This window comes from Paramormyrops kingsleyae, chromosome 25 (assembly GCF_048594095.1).
Source record: "Paramormyrops kingsleyae isolate MSU_618 chromosome 25, PKINGS_0.4, whole genome shotgun sequence".
Classification (NCBI taxonomy): Eukaryota; Metazoa; Chordata; class Actinopteri; order Osteoglossiformes; family Mormyridae; genus Paramormyrops; species Paramormyrops kingsleyae.
The window spans coordinates 8,779,463-8,797,851 of NC_132821.1; the positions used below are offsets into that span (position 1 = coordinate 8,779,463).

The 18,389-nt window shown below is 42.7% G+C and overlaps 3 protein-coding genes across 4 annotated transcripts; all 3 read left to right on the plus strand.

Moving 5' to 3' along the window:
• The first annotated feature begins 1,036 nt into the window (after positions 1 to 1,036).
• Positions 1,037 to 3,236, plus strand: LOC140582726 (uncharacterized). The gene is made up of 5 exons (XM_072707038.1): positions 1,037 to 1,043; positions 1,644 to 1,793; positions 1,879 to 2,004; positions 2,089 to 2,115; positions 2,206 to 3,236. The coding sequence occupies exons 1-5, from the start codon at positions 1,037 to 1,039 to the stop codon at positions 3,234 to 3,236; spliced, it is 1,341 nt and encodes a 446-aa protein (XP_072563139.1).
• Positions 3,237 to 5,933: 2,697 nt separating this feature from the next.
• On the plus strand, positions 5,934 to 9,480 carry LOC140583111 (uncharacterized). Its single transcript, XM_072707753.1, has 14 exons — positions 5,934 to 6,015; positions 6,136 to 6,303; positions 6,418 to 6,462; positions 7,023 to 7,115; positions 7,235 to 7,312; positions 7,423 to 7,511; positions 7,604 to 7,706; positions 7,781 to 7,900; positions 7,978 to 8,081; positions 8,165 to 8,323; positions 8,404 to 8,464; positions 8,553 to 8,681; positions 8,862 to 8,957; positions 9,307 to 9,480. Exons 1-14 carry the CDS (start codon positions 5,989 to 5,991, stop codon positions 9,388 to 9,390), a joined length of 1,356 nt encoding a protein of 451 aa, XP_072563854.1. The 5' UTR covers positions 5,934 to 5,988; the 3' UTR covers positions 9,391 to 9,480.
• A 2,200-nt stretch (positions 9,481 to 11,680) lies between these two features.
• On the plus strand, positions 11,681 to 18,031 carry LOC140582979 (uncharacterized). Of its 2 annotated transcripts, XR_011985780.1 has the most exons (6): positions 11,681 to 11,804; positions 11,963 to 12,231; positions 12,310 to 12,526; positions 12,610 to 12,729; positions 13,015 to 13,357; positions 16,410 to 16,548. XR_011985780.1 is itself a non-coding variant. In XM_072707516.1 (5 exons), the coding sequence occupies exons 2-5, from the start codon at positions 12,164 to 12,166 to the stop codon at positions 16,716 to 16,718; spliced, it is 714 nt and encodes a 237-aa protein (XP_072563617.1). In that variant the 5' UTR covers positions 11,681 to 11,804; positions 11,963 to 12,163; the 3' UTR covers positions 16,719 to 18,031. The 2 variants fall into 2 exon arrangements, 1 of the variants encoding a protein (XP_072563617.1); XM_072707516.1 differs by lacking the exon at positions 13,015 to 13,357 and having other exon boundaries at positions 16,410 to 18,031.
• The last annotated feature ends 358 nt before the right edge of the window (positions 18,032 to 18,389 follow it).

Genomic DNA, 18,389 nt, shown 5'->3' on the forward strand with positions numbered 1-18,389 from the left:
ATTCATTTGATGACCAAATAAATGCCATTTTGGGCATGGGTCCTCTCACAGGTGTAAAATAAAATCATATTTAGAGCTTATTACTCATGAAAAAACGTAGCCTGCTTGCACGCTCGTGGGGGCGCTGCCTGCAGCCCCACCCACTGTCCACTCACACGAGCTAATCACCCCCCCATGGCGCCGCAAAACGCCCACCGGCTCCCGGCTCCCCACTCACACGAGCTAATCACCCCCCCATGGCGCCGCAAAACGCCCACCGGCTCCCGGCTCCCCACTCAAACGAGTTAACCACGCCCCCCCGGCGCCGCAAAACGCCCAACGGATCTCGGCTCCCCCGGAGACCGTGGTATAGTTCGCACACTGCTGACAATCCAATAATCCAGTCCAATAATCCAATCCAGTATATATATATCACCTTTATTGTGTTATATTATGTATTTACATATAAAATATTATATTAGATATTATTGTATTTTTATTATAATAAATTATTAGTATTATAAAAGAACTGAACCAATTACACTGACCCTCCCTTTGTATAAATGAAGTTTTTGATGTCTGTCTAGCTTTATGTCTAGACATTTAAAACCTTAAGCGAGGTTTAAGCGATGGTCCTTTGTCTTTACAATGTCTGTTGGGAGAGGAATTTGAGAAACCAGACAGTGGTCGCCAATTCACATCCTTTTGTTAGGAGATATGGAGCCAGTCATCAAAAACCTTAAGCGATATTCAAGCGATTGTCTTTTATCTTTACAAAGTCTGTTGGGAGAGGAATGTGAGAAACCAGACAGTGGTCGCCAATTCGCATCCTAGGCATCAGAGGCCTAGACATCAAAAACTTCATTTACACAAAGGGAGTGACCAGAACTTAATTATTATACATTAGCAATGAAACTCATCAATTTTTCTGGCTAAGTCTTACTACATATTCAACAAGGCGTGGTATATAGGATGATGACTGATCAGTTGTGACTTTGAAAGCGGAGTATCGCAAGCTGGGAGCTACTAGTTCTTGTGTGACCTGTCTACGTCAACCATGTCAGGTAATTATCCGTTTCAATGTGTCTATATAAAACGCTTTATTCATGCTTGTTTTCTGTATGGCTTTAGTCATAAAAGGTCAACAAAAATCTCTTTTTTTGTGAGTTCTGTTTTGTTTTTCTGTGTGTCAACTCTGTTCTTGTAATTGTTTACACTCCTATTACTTCGTTTAGTAATTCTTCTATAACTTCACTTTATTGTACTGAATAGTACTTTTCTAATAACCTGTGTGATTGTGTCTTTTAAGTTTTATATGTTTATCTTGTTATAAATAACTCTTACAAATAAATAATACATAAAAATATTCTGGAACGCGCAAATGTCCTCCGCATTATTTTTGCTTTTATCGTGACAGTAGCTATATCATTTTCTATGCATTTTAGAGCTAAATTATTAAAAGTGTAATTTTCAAATGTTGTAACATAAATACGAAAATACGTTTAACGAATATAAACCATAACTGTATACAGTTTTTAGTACTGTCGAGAGAACACAAAGCAAACGTATATTCGCTGGTGCTCCTTGAACGGATACTGTTTAATGCCCAATGGAAAGTATGTTTAGAGAGAAGATTGAAGATGACCGTTTTCTATGACTTTCAGAGAAGGTGTTTGAGTTTAGTTCTGAAGAGGAGCTGCTTTCACTGAGACCGGAACTTGACTGTCCTTACTGTAAAAAAGAAAAAGCTTCGCATGGCCATCTTTTACGCCGGCATTTGAAACCAGCTGTACATTATAGTGAAAATGATACTGGTGAGTATATGTGAAATTTATGCTGTAAATATTTGTTACAGTTTTTCAATGTATTTATGTTTATGTATATGCATGTTTTCCCTAGACAAGTTTACTATACCATGCTTCTGTTCTGAGAGGCAAGTAGCAAAAAGAAGCCACTGGCACTGTCCAAAGTGCCATCAAAAAATCAGCAGATCATCAGACTTTAGGAAACATCTCCAAAATCATGGTTAGTTAAAATTAATTATTTCTTTGATCAACTTGTGAATAGTTCAGTGGGGGAAAAACATAATAACCTTTTTTTGTTCAACAGGTTTAGTGGTTATTGGCAGTCCAACAAGTAAGTATCTCATACTATGTCTTTGAACAATTTATTGCTATATATATCTTTTCAGAGAGCCCCTTTTCATACTTTTCTTTTCACCTACAGCTCTTGATGCAAAAGACCTGCCCACTGCTCAAGACCACCCTACATTTAATCATCTGAAGTGTAAAGTTTGCCATTTAGGATTCACCAACATTTCTAATTTACGTAGGCATGAGAAGGTGCAGCATGACAAGGAAAGGCAACCAATTATTTGTATTGATGCGAAAAATGGAATTTTCGTTACTCCAAAAGACCCCCATGGACCTAGGGTGCCGGTTCATGTCTGCAAATCCGTGCTCTCTCAAACAATTTCCTGTGAACTGCCCATTTGCAAAGACTTCATGGCAATTGCTTTAAAAAGTGGTAATCCAGGGATGGAATGCCAGCATCTGGTAAGGACTAATAAAGCCTTGGCATATACTCCCCCCCCTCCTCTGGCAGAAACATCAATTCAGTTAATGAGTGACAGAGGTCTAATCTCAAGAACTGCACAAAAGGAATGTCTGGACATGAATGCAAAAGCACATTCTGAAGGCATAGACTGTGTTTTCCCAGTTTTTTGGGATGAAACTAGCATTTCTGAGCGATTTATGTATTTTTCAGTGTTTACAAATAAGAAGGACAACTGGTGCAAGTTTTCAAGGACCCGTGTCACTTTTGATAGTCAGTCAGGAAAGTGGCATTGCCAGTGCAGAGTGAAGCGAAGAGCCAGTTGTACACATAGGTACCTTTCTATGTGGTACATGTTTCAGGAACATCCACATTTTTTGAAATCAACTGCTAATGTTCATTTGGAGGATACTGATGATGTGGAAGAAATAGTCTCAGAAACAGAGGAACCTCACAGGCAGTGTGCTGAAAGGTATGCAGATGTTATTAAGATGACAGAATATTTGTGGACACACAAAAAAATTCCAGAAGACCTCCCACATGAGCTCATCACCAAAGAAAAGCCTCTTCCAGAGTCATTTACACCATTGGAAGAAGTGTGCCCATATTGTCCTGGACCTTGTCCTCCAGCTCTGGATGAGAGCCGACTGGTGACGAAACATGGCACAGTTTATTTCATTTTGTCTGTGACCAAAGGTAAGTAAAACAATTATTAACTTTTTTGTGTTACCATTTAATACATTGTAGTCACAGTTAGGTGAATGATGAAATAAAAGTACATCTATCTTTCCAGGGGTTCCTGTTCATGCAAAACAATGCCCAGTCTGCAGAGTGCATGTGAGATTTCAAGACTATAACTCTGGGTTTCACAACTTTAATGACAGAGTCTTTCTGTCACTACCTTTATGTTCACTTATGACATCTGCAATTGCGGTGAGACCATTAATACACTTGCATGAAATGCAATAAAATTATGATGTACAAATACTATATAACATGTAAAAATCTTGTATAAATCAGTTATTTTGTTGCAGCTGTATTTGTATTCCATGTTAGTTAATGATATTTTTGTCATTCTTGACAGAACCATATAGCAGTTGGCCGTTTCCTGAACACACTGGAAGATCATTCAAGAATCATCATTCCTCACAACACTGTCAGACAAGCCTTCTACCACTATTGTGCAATGAAAAGATTTTCTTATGATTTTTTCTGCTATCGCTGTGGCCACAATCCACCAATTTTAATTGCAGATACAAACTGGAAAACAGCATTTGATATACCTGGTGAGAAATTTCCGCTGTAATTTAATGTGAATTAAAGAAAAATGTATATTTATATTCACTTTTCACAAAAGTGTCATTTTTAAAATTTTGGTGTTACTGCGGTGATCAGGAGCTGGATGTAAGATGTATTTTAATTAATTAATATGGAGCACTTAAGGCATTTTATTTTCTTCTTTGTAGTGTTATGCTTGTGTAGCTTGGCAAGCAAATGAGTTATAGAGGGATCTTTCCATTTCACATTGTATATATACTTTTCAAAACATATTTTCTGTCTGTTTCTCTGTCAGTCAACCTTCTGAAACGCCCAACCATCGCCAATTCTGGTAACGAGGACATACAAGTTAATGTGAGGACAAGATGGGAGTTGCTTGAAAAGGAAATCATAGCATCAGGATTTTGCGATGGTGAGCATTTAGAAGTCTACTGTTTTCCGAGGATACAGATATTGATTCTTAAATGAAAAATTAAATTATTTTCTCTTAGACACTGCAACCATCAATCCATTCACAAGTATGACTACATATTCTGCGTTCACACCATGGATTGGAGGACACACAAGAATTCAAGACATCATCCCCAAGACAGAGGTTTTTAAAGGTCTCTCTGAAAAGGATCGTGCATCAGTATCAAGGGGAACATACAATATTGACGAAGATAGAATATTAAGCGTGTTGGACTCAAAAATGGTAAAGTTTCAGCGAGGTTCACCTTTTTGTGAAGACATGGTGACTATGCTCAAATATTGTTTTTAGTGTTAATAACTAACAGATTTTAATTTTCACTTACACAGCCAAAGAAAGAGGATTTAATTGCAGCATGCAATGCTCTTGGAGTGTCAGAAGCTGGGTCGCGGAGTGACCTAATAAATAGGCTTGAAGAGCTTCTACTTTACAAGGATATATACCCTAAAATGTTCATCAAACTTCAGAAGACTGGAGGTAAGTCCGGAGATTTCAGCAGGGTTTGCCAGCCCTGGTTCTGTAGGAGCCTCTGAGCATTTCATTCTACCCTGCTTTTTACACAGCTGATCACAAGTTATCAACACTGTGTAAATAACAGATGTGCTTATTTATCAAAATTTTACATGGACATTTGCAAGGTTACTATTTACTTCTAGTAGAAGTTTTTTTTAATGGTTTATGCTCGATGGTTTTTAATGGTTTTTGGTGATTGTGAACAATTTATTTCTTTTTTTAAGGTGGTGTTTTGCACATGGGGTGTACACACTCTGTTGTGTACTATGAATCTCCATTGTGGTGGCAAGAATCAGCCCGTGACCATGGGGATGCCCTGTTGAGCTTCCGGCACCCTCCTACAGTCTATATTTCAGATATTGCTGGACGTGTGGCTCGACATGTGAACAATCGCACCAATCAACGCTTCTTCCAACCAAATGATGGGCGGCTTTGTGCTGCTACAGACAGCAACATTCAGGATGCTACCAACAAAAAACTGGAAATACATTTACCCTGGGTGACTAGCATTGGATTTATGTCAAGAACCACCATTGCAAAAGACAGTCCAGGGGACAGGTTGTCCTCTGCTCACCCAGAGACTGGATCCACCAACAGATTTTCCCTCTATGACCGGTTTCACCAGAAAAACCAAAAAAAACCCGAAGAGCTTCTGAGGAGTGTAAAGTTAGTGCCAGATCTAGCAGCTTTAGTGAATTCATCTTCCGCAGAACAGATAAACAGGGAGCTCTCATCCAGCAAATATTCATTGTGCCAGATGAAGGACATCCATTTCATGTTTTCCCTGCGACTTTATTTTCATCTTCACAACACGAAAATAAATAAAAAATATATCAAAGACTTACAGAGACAGACCAAAGAAGTCCTGGAGCTGTGTCCCAGTGGAAAACTTACATTTGGTAGACCAGGTACCCCAGTGCATACAAAGGCTGTATTTATTGTTTTGCTTAGTGATTCAATCACTGTTTAAAAGTAGCATTTTATGAATGCTTGAATGCTTTGTAAAGTTGGTGTAACTAATTTAAGCTTCATCGTATGAAATCATTGTATGATGCATGCTAATGCTAGACATATACAATTTACATTTTTCTCGTCCTTTTTTACTTACAGAAAGGAGAAAAATCAGTTTTCCAACTTCGGAATCTGAGAGAGAAACAGAGACCCTGAGATCCCCTGACAGCACATTTTCAGTGGCAATGTTTCCAACAGAACCTGAAAATTTGGTGATTACTGTTTTTCAACTTGCATAAATAGATATATGTTGCAACTGCCTACTTAATTGTTATATTGTGTGTTGTTGAGTTCACCCTAACCCGAACATGAATTCATTTTGTAAAATGCAGGATAAACTCTTAACACTGTTCAAGGGGACAATAAGTGACCGCCAGACAATTCTCAGGTTCACTGACAACACCATCCTAAATATCAAAGACCTGATGAGTATCTGTCCACAGAGCCTCATTGACTTGACAGTGTCCCAGGCATCAAGGCTTCCCTGGCTTACCGATGATGTAAGTTAAACATTTGTTGGCTTTTTTTTATCCCTCCTTGATTACATTTATAATCGGTTGCCAGCACATTTCCCTAATAAAAAAAATAACCTTGTTATGTTTTGTTTTTGAAAGGCTGTTAATTCCCGTGTTGCCCAGATTGCCAAATACAAAACCAATGTAAGTATGTTGAGTTACACATAAATCCCCAAAAAATCCCACACTTATTTAATACATTCCAATACTTAATACTCATCAATTTCTTAGAAAAAGCTTGAACTTACTGAGTTATTCTTGAGTGAAGATTGCCATTTAAGTGTGATCCACGACCTATGAGAATAGATCAACTTTTTCCGAGTTTTTAAAATCAGGGACTCCCAGCCAGACCTTTGTTCTGCTCAAAATCTTCATTAACTTTTTTCTCCTTCTTGTTGTCTCGCCCGGCTCGTACGATACTCGTGTGTGCCACGCCCCCCTCGTTACCTCCTGTTGTTTCCCGATTGTAATCAACCTGTTACGTTCAGCATGTCCTGTGTATTTAGTCCGCGTCTGAGTTAGTTTCCCGAGATACGTCATTGTATTGTTGTGCTGTTGTTAGTGGATGTAGTGACTGTCTGCCCTCTCGTCCTGATTAAACCCTGTTACCTCCGTCCACCCGTCTGTTCTCGCCTGCTTTTTGCCTGCCCGCTCCACGCTACGTGACAGAACGTGACCCTTGTTCTTCCTTTGTTCACATGTAGACTATGGCCCTGGCAACACACCAGTTTATTGTCTGGCACAGAGAATGGCAAACCAACAGGAACATTACAGACAATGAAATCGAACCTCTTAAGGTATGAAGCAAAAACATTTGTTTTAAATAAAGTAATTAATTGCATTTAACATGAATATATAATTTTGTATACTGTATATGCTGACTGCAATTTTTTAAGCAATGCTTCTATATTTGCAGGATGCAGAGAAGGTTCTGTGGCCACGAATTGTTGGGGGATCTCTTGGACCTGAGTGGGGAAACCACTTCATTCTTTGGGTAATATTAATTATATTTCAGTTAATGTCAAATACAATTATATTTTCTTAAATGTCCTTTTATGTGATTTTTTTTTAGAAACCTTATATACTTTTATTTATTCAAAACAGGTATTTGATGTACCAGGAAAAGAAGTGAGAATATATGATTCGAGTGAGCAGCACAACACAATAGATGAGGAAGTTTTGGAAATGCTCAGGTGTAATATCTTGTGTGTTTACAGAGATATATATTTCATATGACAATGTGCTTGGTCAGAAATCATGAGTAAGTTGTGGTTTGTGTTTTTAGACACATTTTTCGCCAGCACGACTCCTTAAATGGCTGGACAATATCCTGTCCTCAGATGTGGAAGCACACAGATGACTTCAATTGTGGGGTGTTTGTATGCACGGTATGTTTAAACAGTTATTTTTGTCATGTTTTGGTAATATTGCAAACACCTACTAAGTTGTAGTTCTTTAACAGATGGCTGAGACAGATGTTAAGGAAACAAAAATGTCACCTGAGGTACTTCAACCTGAACAGCTGTGTCATCTTCGACTATATCATGCATCATGCCTGGTAAAGGATATTTCAGTATCAGAGGTATGCAGTGATGACTTTATTTTTTTTAGCCATTATATTTCCTTTGAAAAACTGTGATTAAAAACTATTTATCTTAGCAGGCCCTTCCAGCACTGAAAAGACGGAGAGAAACCGAAAGATCTAGAAGCTGCTGCCTTGCACAGGGCATTTATGCCTGTGTGTATCAAAAGATCAGAAAAAAGTAAGACCTTTTTTTTTAATAACACAACAAATGTGTCTGGACAATCTTAAATGTGTAGATATTAAAGAAAATCTTGTTCACAGGTCAATGCACCCAGAAGTCAAAACCATAAACTGGGTGCAGTGTGACTACTGTGATGGTTGGCTGCACAGTGAGTGTGCAGGGACTGACCCTAGCACATTTGACACAGACACCCCATTCAGCTGTGGTTGTCATTTTCCAGAGCCATATCCATATAAAAGGTACAAATATTATTACATTTAGATTACTTAGGAAAATGTTATTTGGTTATAAAACTAATTCTTCTTTTTTTCATCTCCAGTGTACATGCTGCTCTACGTGAAGGACTAGTGGTCAGAATGATCACAGATGAGGAAATTATGGTAAAAAATTGTTTTCACGGCCATGATACTTGAAACTGACAATTGATTAAAGCTTACAATTTACTACTCTTCTCTTAATCTGGTATAGACGCTTCAAAATGATCTTGTATCGGGAACACTGAAGTCCAACCGAATGTATCTCCACCAGAACCCTTCATTTGACCCAAAACTGAAACAACTTAGAGATACATCCATCTCAGTGTTTGATGAAAAGCAAGTATGTAAATTTTGTTTTGCAAACCTAAATTAAGCATATATATATATATATATATATATATATATATATATATATATATATATATATATATATATATAATATAGTGTGTATGTGTATTTGTGCCATTATATCTTTTGAATAACATTTTTAACTCCATAATTATACTTGTTCCTGTTACAGATAGAGGCCATCATAGAAAGAACTTTCGCTGTTTTTAAACTGGACAAGTCAAGCATGGGGGACACCTCATTTATCTTAGAGGTCATGGTTCCAGAAGTAAGGTTCAATCTAAATATAGAAGTGTTTGCAAAGACAGCATTAGCCATACTTATTTATTCTTATTGTTTATATACTAAAGATAATTTCACCAAAAGATGAAGATCAGTGATAAAATGTTCCACAGTTACTGTGGGTGTTTGCTTAATCACCTTTTTACATTATTGCATGTACTAGATGATGCTTTAGCAAGTTAATCACTTTTTCTTTTGTGTTTCAATTAAAAAATAATTTATTAAAATGTAACATTTAAACAATTTTAACATTTAAAAAATAATTTATTTGTCATTTAATACCTTAATGTCAACTATAAAAACATGTTCTCATTCATTCTTTATCTCTCTGCAAGGTCACAGTCCTAATCCTGAGAAAGCTGGAGGGTTTTAACAGATACCAAGCAGAAACGACATTTGCAAAATATATGTCATTTTAATGATCAGAGAAGATTTTTACATTTTCAATGTTCATTATTGTATATTTCTGTATATGTAATGTAAATAGAACAAATTATGTCTTTCTTTAATCATTGTGTCAGTTTTTAATTAAAATTATATTTGAACTTAAGTTTTATCTGAATACAGCTATGGTTTGTACAACTTTGAACAAGGTGAGTGAAAGACTCGCGCCACTCCTAAGTGGCAGGTGACAGTGGCTACCTGTCTCGAAAAAAACGTAGCTGACATCTGCTGCACATTCAGTTAGTGACTGTCAAGCGACGGACAACAGTGGCAGCTGCCACTCCTCTACCGGCAGGCACTGTTCCCCAACGGCTCCTGTCACTGTTTAGCGCCACTAGCGACAGTACAATCATTGCTTTTGATCATTTAGCCGATGTACAGAATCTCTGGTTTAAGCTACTTCCACGAGCGGTTAGTAGGTGCCTCTCTACTGTATCTGAACGGCAGCTGCCACTAGACCTGCCACTAGACCTGCCACTAGACCTGCCACTAGAGCTGCCACGTGACCTGCCACTAGACCTGCCACTACCGGCAGGCACTGTTCCCGAACGGCTCCTGTCACTATTTAGCCCCACTAGCGACAGTACAATCATTGCTTTTGATCATGTAGCCGATGTACAGAATCTCTGGTTTAAGCTACTTCCACGAGCGGTTGGTAGGTGCCTCTCTACTGTATCCGAACGGCAGCTGCCACTAGACCTGCCACTAGAGCTGCCACGTGACCTGCCACTAGAGCTGCCACTAGACCTGCCACTACCGGCAGGCACTGTTCCCGAACGGCTCCTGTCACTATTTAGCGCCACTAGCGACAGTACAATCATTGCTTTTGATCATGTAGCCGATGTACAGAATCTCTGGTTTAAGCTACTTCCACGAGCGGTTAGTAGGTGCCTCTCTACTGTATCCGAACGGCAGCTGCCACTAGAGCTGCCACGTGACCTGCCACTAGAGCTGCCACTAGACCTGCCACTACCGGCAGGCACTGTTCCCGAACGGCTCCTGTCACTATTTAGCCCCACTAGCGACAGTACAATCATTGCTTTCTCAAATATTATCTTAAAGAGATGTACAGTCAGCAACAATAATATAATTCGTAGTCATACAACGATTAAACAAGTCCTCAATTTATTTCCGTATTCCAGTTTATCGTAGCCGTGCACAGCTTCTCGTTTTTACTTCCACGAGCGGCGGTGGCTGTCTCTGTACCTCGGCAGGCACTGTATTCGAACGGGACCTGCCACTGTTAAGCGCCACTAGCGACGGACAGAAGTGGCAGCTGCCGCTAAGAAGTGGCAGCTGCCACGCTCCTCAGTGGCAGCTGCCGCTAAGAAGTGGCAGCTGCCACTACCTGCCTTGGCGGGTGCCTGTGACGTCACTTCCTCCTGCCAGCTGCCTTTTCAAGACTAAACCCTTACTGCTCAGAATGACACTGGGGTGGGCGGGGCTACGAGGGGGAGGGGACGCGGTCAGAATGGTATATTAAGAGGAGACCTCCGCATGTACAGTTACGCTACCTCTGCTTCCAGCGAGACAAGAGCTCCAGATTCTGCTCAAGGTTTCATCTTTTGTCGAACAACTCGTCAAGAATGGCTTCCAAGGCGTAAGTTGTGATCAATTTATTATTGCATTTGAATGTGTAGAAACTGTGGATAACTTGTTCATCCTTGTATGTAGTTTACTGACACTGTGCTTAAGTCTCTTAAACTGACTACTATTGTTAAAACTTAACAATAGTTAAGTGGTGGTGCCTGACACCCCCTCCCCAGCAGTAGCGGCGCAGACCAGCAGTGTTCCTGTGATGGCTGGTACAACCGTGCAGCGACCGGAGAGCTCGGCGACTGAGCAGTCGGAGGACGCAGTCAGTGTCAGCAACGGCGAGATCTTTCAAGTGTGAGTATGAGTGTCTCGGATTTGCAGCTTCATTGATACCTTTTGCTTGTGAGCCAATTGAAGGTGCAATTTTAAGACGAAATATGTTTTCCACATGGCAGTACCCGGGAGGTGCAGTGGCCACAGACCTCCAGGCACATGATGCAGGAGAAGGGACTGTACCGGAAGCATTCTCTGGACCATCCCCTCCTGAAGGGCTTCGCGGCATACTTGGAGAAGGATCTCCTGAATGAGAATTTCAAGCAGACGGTGAGGTCTCCCATAAAAGTTCACTCTATAATTTTTTGGAGCTTTATATCTACGCAATATATTCATTAAGTAATGCCAATTTTATTTTCCAGGTGGAAAACTTCAGCAGGTTCATGTTTTTTGTGAACTCAGAAGAGCCATCCCTTGAATTTCTGAGGGAGAGGGAGAAGACGAAGCTCTTCTTTCGGGAGCTGACTGAGGCTGGTCTCTCCAGGCAGACTCAGGTCAACTACATGAAGAGCCTGAAGAGGTTGGTAGCATGTAGATTTTTAACAGTATATTGTAGGTTTGTGTTGTATTGTCGTATCTGTTTTCTTCAAGGAAGTTCAGTCCTTCCGCTATTGTCATGGTGGCATGTACAAGTTTATGTACATATGGATACTTACATACCTGTCCATCCTCTGACAGATTCCTCAAGTACCACACCGTGGCCACCGACCTCCGGCGTGACAACATTGCCTTGTGGAATGAGGCAATGTTCTTCGTGGAGTACCTGGGCTCACTCCAGCAGAGCTCTGCAAAGTTGGTGAGTAAGGAGATGACGCAAAGGAGGTAAGTTCAACTGTCAACACCCATTAAATTCCATATGATTTGATTATACATCTCATAATGTTTTTTTTCATCTCCCTCACTGCTCCTGGAGTGCACTGCATGGAGAAGCAGAGCCATTTTACATTGTGAGCACATTTTATTAAAATGTGTACTGTATTGATTAGGATTGACAGTAATTGAATTTTCTTCTCCCACCCACATAGTCATGTCATTCTCACGGGGATGAGCCCAGAGAAGAGTCCAGAGGACTGCTGGGCCGTGCTGAGGGCTGCCAAGAACGACTTCTTGGCAGTCCTTGGCAAGGTGTATCCGGAGGAGATGCCCCTGGAGTGTGCAGAGTGCTGCCTTGTCCTCTACTACCTGGAGGCCACGGTCATTCTGAAGCATCTCCAGCCACCAGGCGTGGTGGAGCACATGACCGTAAGTGTTGTATTCTTTTTGTCTTCACTTTTCCTTTTTGCCGATACTCTTATTTATCAGTGGGACATCATTGTATTGTGTAGGTCCAGGAGTGGATGACCAGGAGCACGTCCGAGGCCGACCATACGGTGATTGTGGTGAAGGAACACAAGACGTCGGCGCAGCAAGCGGCCACGTTTGCATTGTCCTCTGAGAAGGAGACGGTAAGTATATCAAGTTTGATAAGATTTATTATCCGACTCTCAGTACTGGCAGAAAGGGCCGGAAAATGGATAAAAGCATTTGAGGAGGAAACTATGGGTCGGCTCCTGGCGATAGGGGACATAAAGGTGGTTCTGACTTGCGTTTTTGGGGTAGACGGAATGGAGAGACTGCTGCGAAGCAGTGGCCTGGCAGCGGTGACAGGGACTCCTGTGAATGAGTCATGTCACTTTGACGGTTACCGTGCTAACTGCTGGCATCAGCTGCGACTAATGTTTCCTTCACAGCTGAGTGTGGTTGAAATGAAGGTGGAGCCCATCAAGGAGGGGGAGAGCCCAGCTGCCTATCTGCAAGCTCAGGAAAAGCGGTGGCGCACTGAGACGGAGCAGGACCTGCAGAATCCGGCATTCAGAGAGAGGAGGAGGACTTTGCTAAAGAGCGTGAGAGGGAACTGACAAAGAAATGGAATCAGATGCAGCTGGAGGAGCTGACCACTAAAAAGAAAAAAGTCCAGGCACCAGTGGTCTCTCCGGACCCAAGCCCCGGGGGCAGCCTGTGGACAGCCGACAGTCTCCTGTCGCTGGGGCCCCCCATGATACTAATTGGCCTCAGGTCCCTAATTGGAACAGAGTGAGTAGATACAATGGATGGGGGTTTCCTCAAAGGGCACCCATTTACCCACAAATTTGATGATCCCAGACTCTAGAGAGACTGGGGAACAGGGTGGTTCAGCTGGTGTGCTGGAGCTGTGATCAGCCAGGACACATCTGTATGTTCCAAAATCTTGTTTAGTGGAAGTTCAGATAGGTTACAAACATGTAAATATGCCCATACTAATATTAGAGCATATCCCAGTGAATTTGTCAGGCAGAGATGCTTTGTGTCAGCTGCAGATAGACATAAAATGTACAGAGGGGGTGTAGAGGTGCTCAGTGGACAGTACAGCCTTCTGCGACAAAATTTGTTGTTCAATAGGGGACAGCATAGTTCATACGGGATTGAAGATGTTACTGATAAAGTTGGGGAAATTCTAGAACAGTGGGGGCCATTTATACAGGAACAATATAGCAATAGGCTGAATTGGACATAGAACAAACATACTTGTTTGTTGCGATGGAGAGATTTCAGTGTGAGGGAATGCAGGCTGCTACCAAAGGTGAGTTGGTGAGAGTCAGTGGAGTGCAGAGTATGTAGGAGACTTGAGAGGTTTGTGGCTGTGGAGCATGATAGGAGTGCAGTGTGAAGGGAAATAAAGTGTAGAGCAGTGTTACTCAAACTTTTTCAGACCAAGGACCACTTTCTCAAAAAAAAATAAATCAGGGACCACATCCAACCACCCCCGTCCCACGCCAAAAAAAAAAAAAAAAGGAAAAAAAAAAAGCATAAATGTTTTGAACCTTTTATTGTACAAAACATCTAACAATGGTTAACCAATGGTTTGGAATGTTTTTTTTTCTTTTTAAATTTTATTTAAAGTTGCGAGCAGTGTTGTGAGTGGGACTCCTCGCTAGCTCCCGACTCCTTTCTATGCACGTCGGGATCTTTATCATTTGCCTTTCTTTTAACTGATCCCGTCTTCAGCCATCTATCCATCCTTGTTTCATACTATCTGTGTATTTTTTTTAGTTAAAGTTCAATGCTTTTACTGCTTTTTGCTTCTTTTCACTTAGCCTACTGACCTGACAGCGGATGTTGTTTAGGAGACGAAATTGGCGGGGTTGATAGGCAACAATTTAGGCACTGCCAATTCAGATTTATTTTTAGCCTACATTTATTTTTATACATTTTTTTTAATAAAATGTATACATTTTTGTTCCGAGAATAAATTCGCTTTACCCTTCAGTCAATGTTAGGTTAGGTATTTTTTTTTAGAGATGATATCACTTCACGGACCACTTGAGGTCGCTCACGGACCACTAGTGGTCCGCGGACCACACTTTGAGTAACACTGGTGTAGAGGAATGTTGGCAGGAGACAAAATGTGGAGGTTAGTTTATGATTTGTGTGCAGCGAAATAGTTAGTGGGGGATCAATCAGTGGGAGATCCCAGTCCTCACACCCTGCTAACAGATGTGCCCCCCAGTGCAGAGTGGTTCACAGTTGTGGATTTGTAGATGGCATTTTTCAGTGTGTCCCTAACACAACAGTCACAGTTTTTGTTTGCGATCACCTATAGGGGTCAGCAGTTCATCCACGTGAGGATACTGCAAGGATGTGAACACATGCTTAGGGCAGATTTGGATGGATTGAATTTAAGAAGCACAGTGCTACAGTATGTGGGTGATCTGCTCTGTGTTATATGCACAGGCACTGAAGCCGCCGTTCCTGAAGGTCTTAGCGAAAGGGGGGCTTGAGGTGCACAAAGCTAAGCTGCAATACTGATAAGAACAGGCTGCATGCTTGGGGGGTGAGTTCAGCCACGGGAGGGGCCCTTATGAGGCCTCTGTGTGGAAACAAAGGGGATGCTAAGGACTCTGAGGGTCTGTTTCACAACTGTGATGGATTTTTGGTTGTGCCTTTGTCGTGTGGTTGACACCTTAATAATGCATGTGCATGGTCTTGACCATTGCGCAAGGGGGGAGTGCTATGAAAAGAAAAGAAAAAAAAACAAAGTTTATGAGTTGAAGTTGTACATGGGGTGTCTAACTCAAATATGCAAAGTTATTTTCAAGCAGGAAGAGGGGAAAGCAAGACGGCAAGAGAAGAACAGACACAGGAGGTTTGCAGGCAGGGTATGCAGTGGTGGCCAGACAAGGCCAGGATTATGTAACCTTGAAGGCAGACAGACTGGGTGGAGCCCAGTCAGCCCAGAGAGCCGAGGTGATAGCGGTTATCGAGGCCCTGAAACTAGCAGAAGGAGGGGCTGTGGCAGAGTAAGGAAGGGAAGCCAGCCCTTCCCCCAGGCCTTCGCCAGACAATCTTGGCAGAAGCCCATGAGGTAGGCCATGCAGGGGTGAGACAAATGTTAAAGAATCTGACAAGCTGGTGGTATCCATTTATGAAAGAGATGTTGTGGGGATATGTACGGAGTTGCGCTACCTGTACCTTGTATAACTCGCAACCCACAGTCAAGCCTGAGAAAGGGCAGTTTCCAATGTGTACCAGGTCAGGGGAAGAAATCATTATAGATTATACAGACATGATGATTCCAGTGAGAGGGTTCAGATATGGGTTGATTTGTGTGGACGCATTCTCAGGGTGGCCAGAAGCATGGCCCACAAAGAAGGAGGATGGGGTATCCGTGATAAAGTTTCTGATTAATCAGTATATACCACGACACGGGTTTCCAAACAGGATTCGGTCAGACAATGGGTCCCAGTTTAAGAACGAGGACCTCCGGATGGTGGAGAAAGCATTGGGATTGAGACATGCGTTTGGAACTGTGTATCATCCGCAGTCCCAGGGAAAAGTGGAGCGAATGAACCTAACAATCAAATAAAAATTGGCAAAAATCTGCGCGCAGACCAAAATGAATTGGGTTGACGCTTTACCACTGGCAATGATGTCAGTGAGGTCTTCCATAAACAGGGGGACCAGGTTCACCCCCTTTGAGCTTCAGACAGGCAGGCAGTTCCCAGGACCCCAGAAAGGGTTAACCTGGACCCCCGACGAGAAGGGGGAGCAAAATCCTAGGGCATATTATGATTGTTTGCAAGGTCTCGTTGCAGATTTCTCTAAACAGATCCAGGAGGCGAGACCAGAGAACCAGCCAGCCAAACCACACACGGCGGAGTGGGTCCTCCTGAAAGTCATCAAACGGAAGTGGTCAGAGCCCAGGTGGACGGGCCCCTTCCAGGTCACTGAGAGGATGTCACACGCGGTTCGTCTGAAAGGCAAAGGCGACACGTGGTTTCACTGGAGCCAGTGCGCGGCTGCGGAGGACCCAGGGAGAACCACGGCAGAGATCCAGGAGGCCCTTAGGGAAGGAATCCAGAGCGTCAGTTCGGCTGAACTAGACGCAACTCAGGTCTCAACAGAAGGGGCAGAATAATCCCCTGACCTGAGCAACCAGAGCATGGTAGTCCACCCCTGCTCCAACGACCAGAAAGAACAAAAGCACCTCATCCACTGCCAGACAACACTAGCACCAGGATGGAGATCAAGATAAAAAGGGGAATGTTGGGGGAAACAAGTGTGTTATGTGTGATGCTTAAAATGCTTAAAGTGTTAATGATTAGTGGTTTGTGAGCCATGCCAGCCATGGACTCCGAAGGGGGGCCGCGACTGTGGCGGGCTGGGAGTGGAATTTCCCTGAAGCTCAGGGTTTTTGCCCTCCTTCCTAGGCTGGATGGACAGGATTGTGTGTGGAACTCTTTGGAGTCCTAAAGGGGGGAGTGTGCGCTATGTTTGGGGAAGTATGCTGTACTTATATTCCCAACAACACAGCACCAGACGGCTCAGTGACCAGGGCACTCGAGGGTCTCCAGACCCTCTCCAAAACAATGCATGCACACTCCGGGATCAGTAACATCTGGGATGCCTGGCTGACCTCAGCGTTCGGACAGTGGAAAGGCTTAATGGGCTCGCTTTTATTATCCTTTGCTACTTTTGCTGCGATTTTAGTTACTTGTGGGTGTTGTTGTATTCCCTGCCTGCGCGCACTGTCAGTTCGTCTCATCACTACCGTGATAGAGAAGCGGGATGGCACCTATGCGCGGATGATGCCTCTCCTGCCTGTCGGGCCGGAGAGGGGCAAAGGTCATTTGGACAGCTTTGAACTACGACTCCCCCGCCAATAGGGTGATCTCCTTGCGGAGACCAAAAGGGGGAATGCAAAATTTCATAAATAAGGCAAAATATTACTAATCAGCATAATCAGGGTGATCTCCTTGCGGAGATCAAAAGGGGGAATTGAGGGAATAATTTAAAAATAAAGGGAATGATTCTATAATGCTGTAACTAATCAAAACGAGAACTGACTGGCGCGCCGGCAAGGCAAGGCTACCTAATCGGAACAGATAGGGAGGGCGACAGAGAATATCAGCGGCCCCTACTTATCTTTTAGCCTTCCAGAAGGACAACTACAGTACGAGCCGGCTGGAATCACACATGTGGTTGTCACGTACACGGAAGGTACCGAGAAGGGGGGGGGGGATGCCCAAAGGGCTTTAAAAGGGATACAGCTGATACATATGGCAGAGCCTCCTCCTGTACATGCTGAATGTATGTCAGACGGCCGCTCCCTGATTATAATCAGTCAAGACAATAAACCGGTGATTTGCAACTTCTCCCCATGTCAGCTGTGAATCTCTTCTCATCCACGAAGTCGGTGGAGACGCCGTGCTCCAACAATTTGGGGGCTCGTCCGGGATCCCCAGGAGATTCGCAGGATTCGGCTAAGGGGTGACGCGGCCTACTTGGACACAGAGAACTGCGAGGTGCCGACTAGAAGAGGTATGCAGAGCCTGTTATATCAAAATCTGCACATTGGATATGTCAAATTGAGCAATTTGAAGTGTCCAGGGGCCCGTCGGTAAATTAAGACGGAGGAGAGGTTGCACGCACTGTGTTTGTATAATATATTGGGTATGTCTATGTATTGTGTATGCATTGTGTCCAGGTATCGTGCGCAGAGAAATAGAACCTTAAGGAGCGGAGGGCACGGGACCCCCGCAGGGAAATAGAATTTTAAGGAGCAGGCAGGGAAATAGGACCTTAGGGA

Bases quoted from the DNA above. Each gene is read 5' to 3' on its own strand.
- LOC140582726 (XM_072707038.1), top strand. The intron at 2,005-2,088 runs GTTAGTTAAAAT...TTTGTTCAACAG, and splicing joins GAAACATCTCCAAAATCATG to GTTTAGTGGTTATTGGCAGT. The intron at 2,116-2,205 runs GTAAGTATCTCA...TTTCACCTACAG, and splicing joins GGTTATTGGCAGTCCAACAA to CTCTTGATGCAAAAGACCTG.
- LOC140583111 (XM_072707753.1), top strand. From the start codon at position 5,989: ATGTTTCCAACAGAACCTGAAAATTTG. The intron at 6,304-6,417 runs GTAAGTTAAACA...TGTTTTTGAAAG, and splicing joins TTCCCTGGCTTACCGATGAT to GCTGTTAATTCCCGTGTTGC. The intron at 7,707-7,780 runs GTATGTTTAAAC...GTTCTTTAACAG, and splicing joins GTGGGGTGTTTGTATGCACG to ATGGCTGAGACAGATGTTAA.
- LOC140582979 (XM_072707516.1), top strand. From the start codon at position 12,164: ATGTTTTTTTTCATCTCCCTCACTGCTCCTGGAGTGCACTGCATGGAG. The intron at 12,232-12,309 runs GTGAGCACATTT...CCACCCACATAG, and splicing joins AAGCAGAGCCATTTTACATT to TCATGTCATTCTCACGGGGA. The intron at 12,527-12,609 runs GTAAGTGTTGTA...TGTATTGTGTAG, and splicing joins GCGTGGTGGAGCACATGACC to GTCCAGGAGTGGATGACCAG.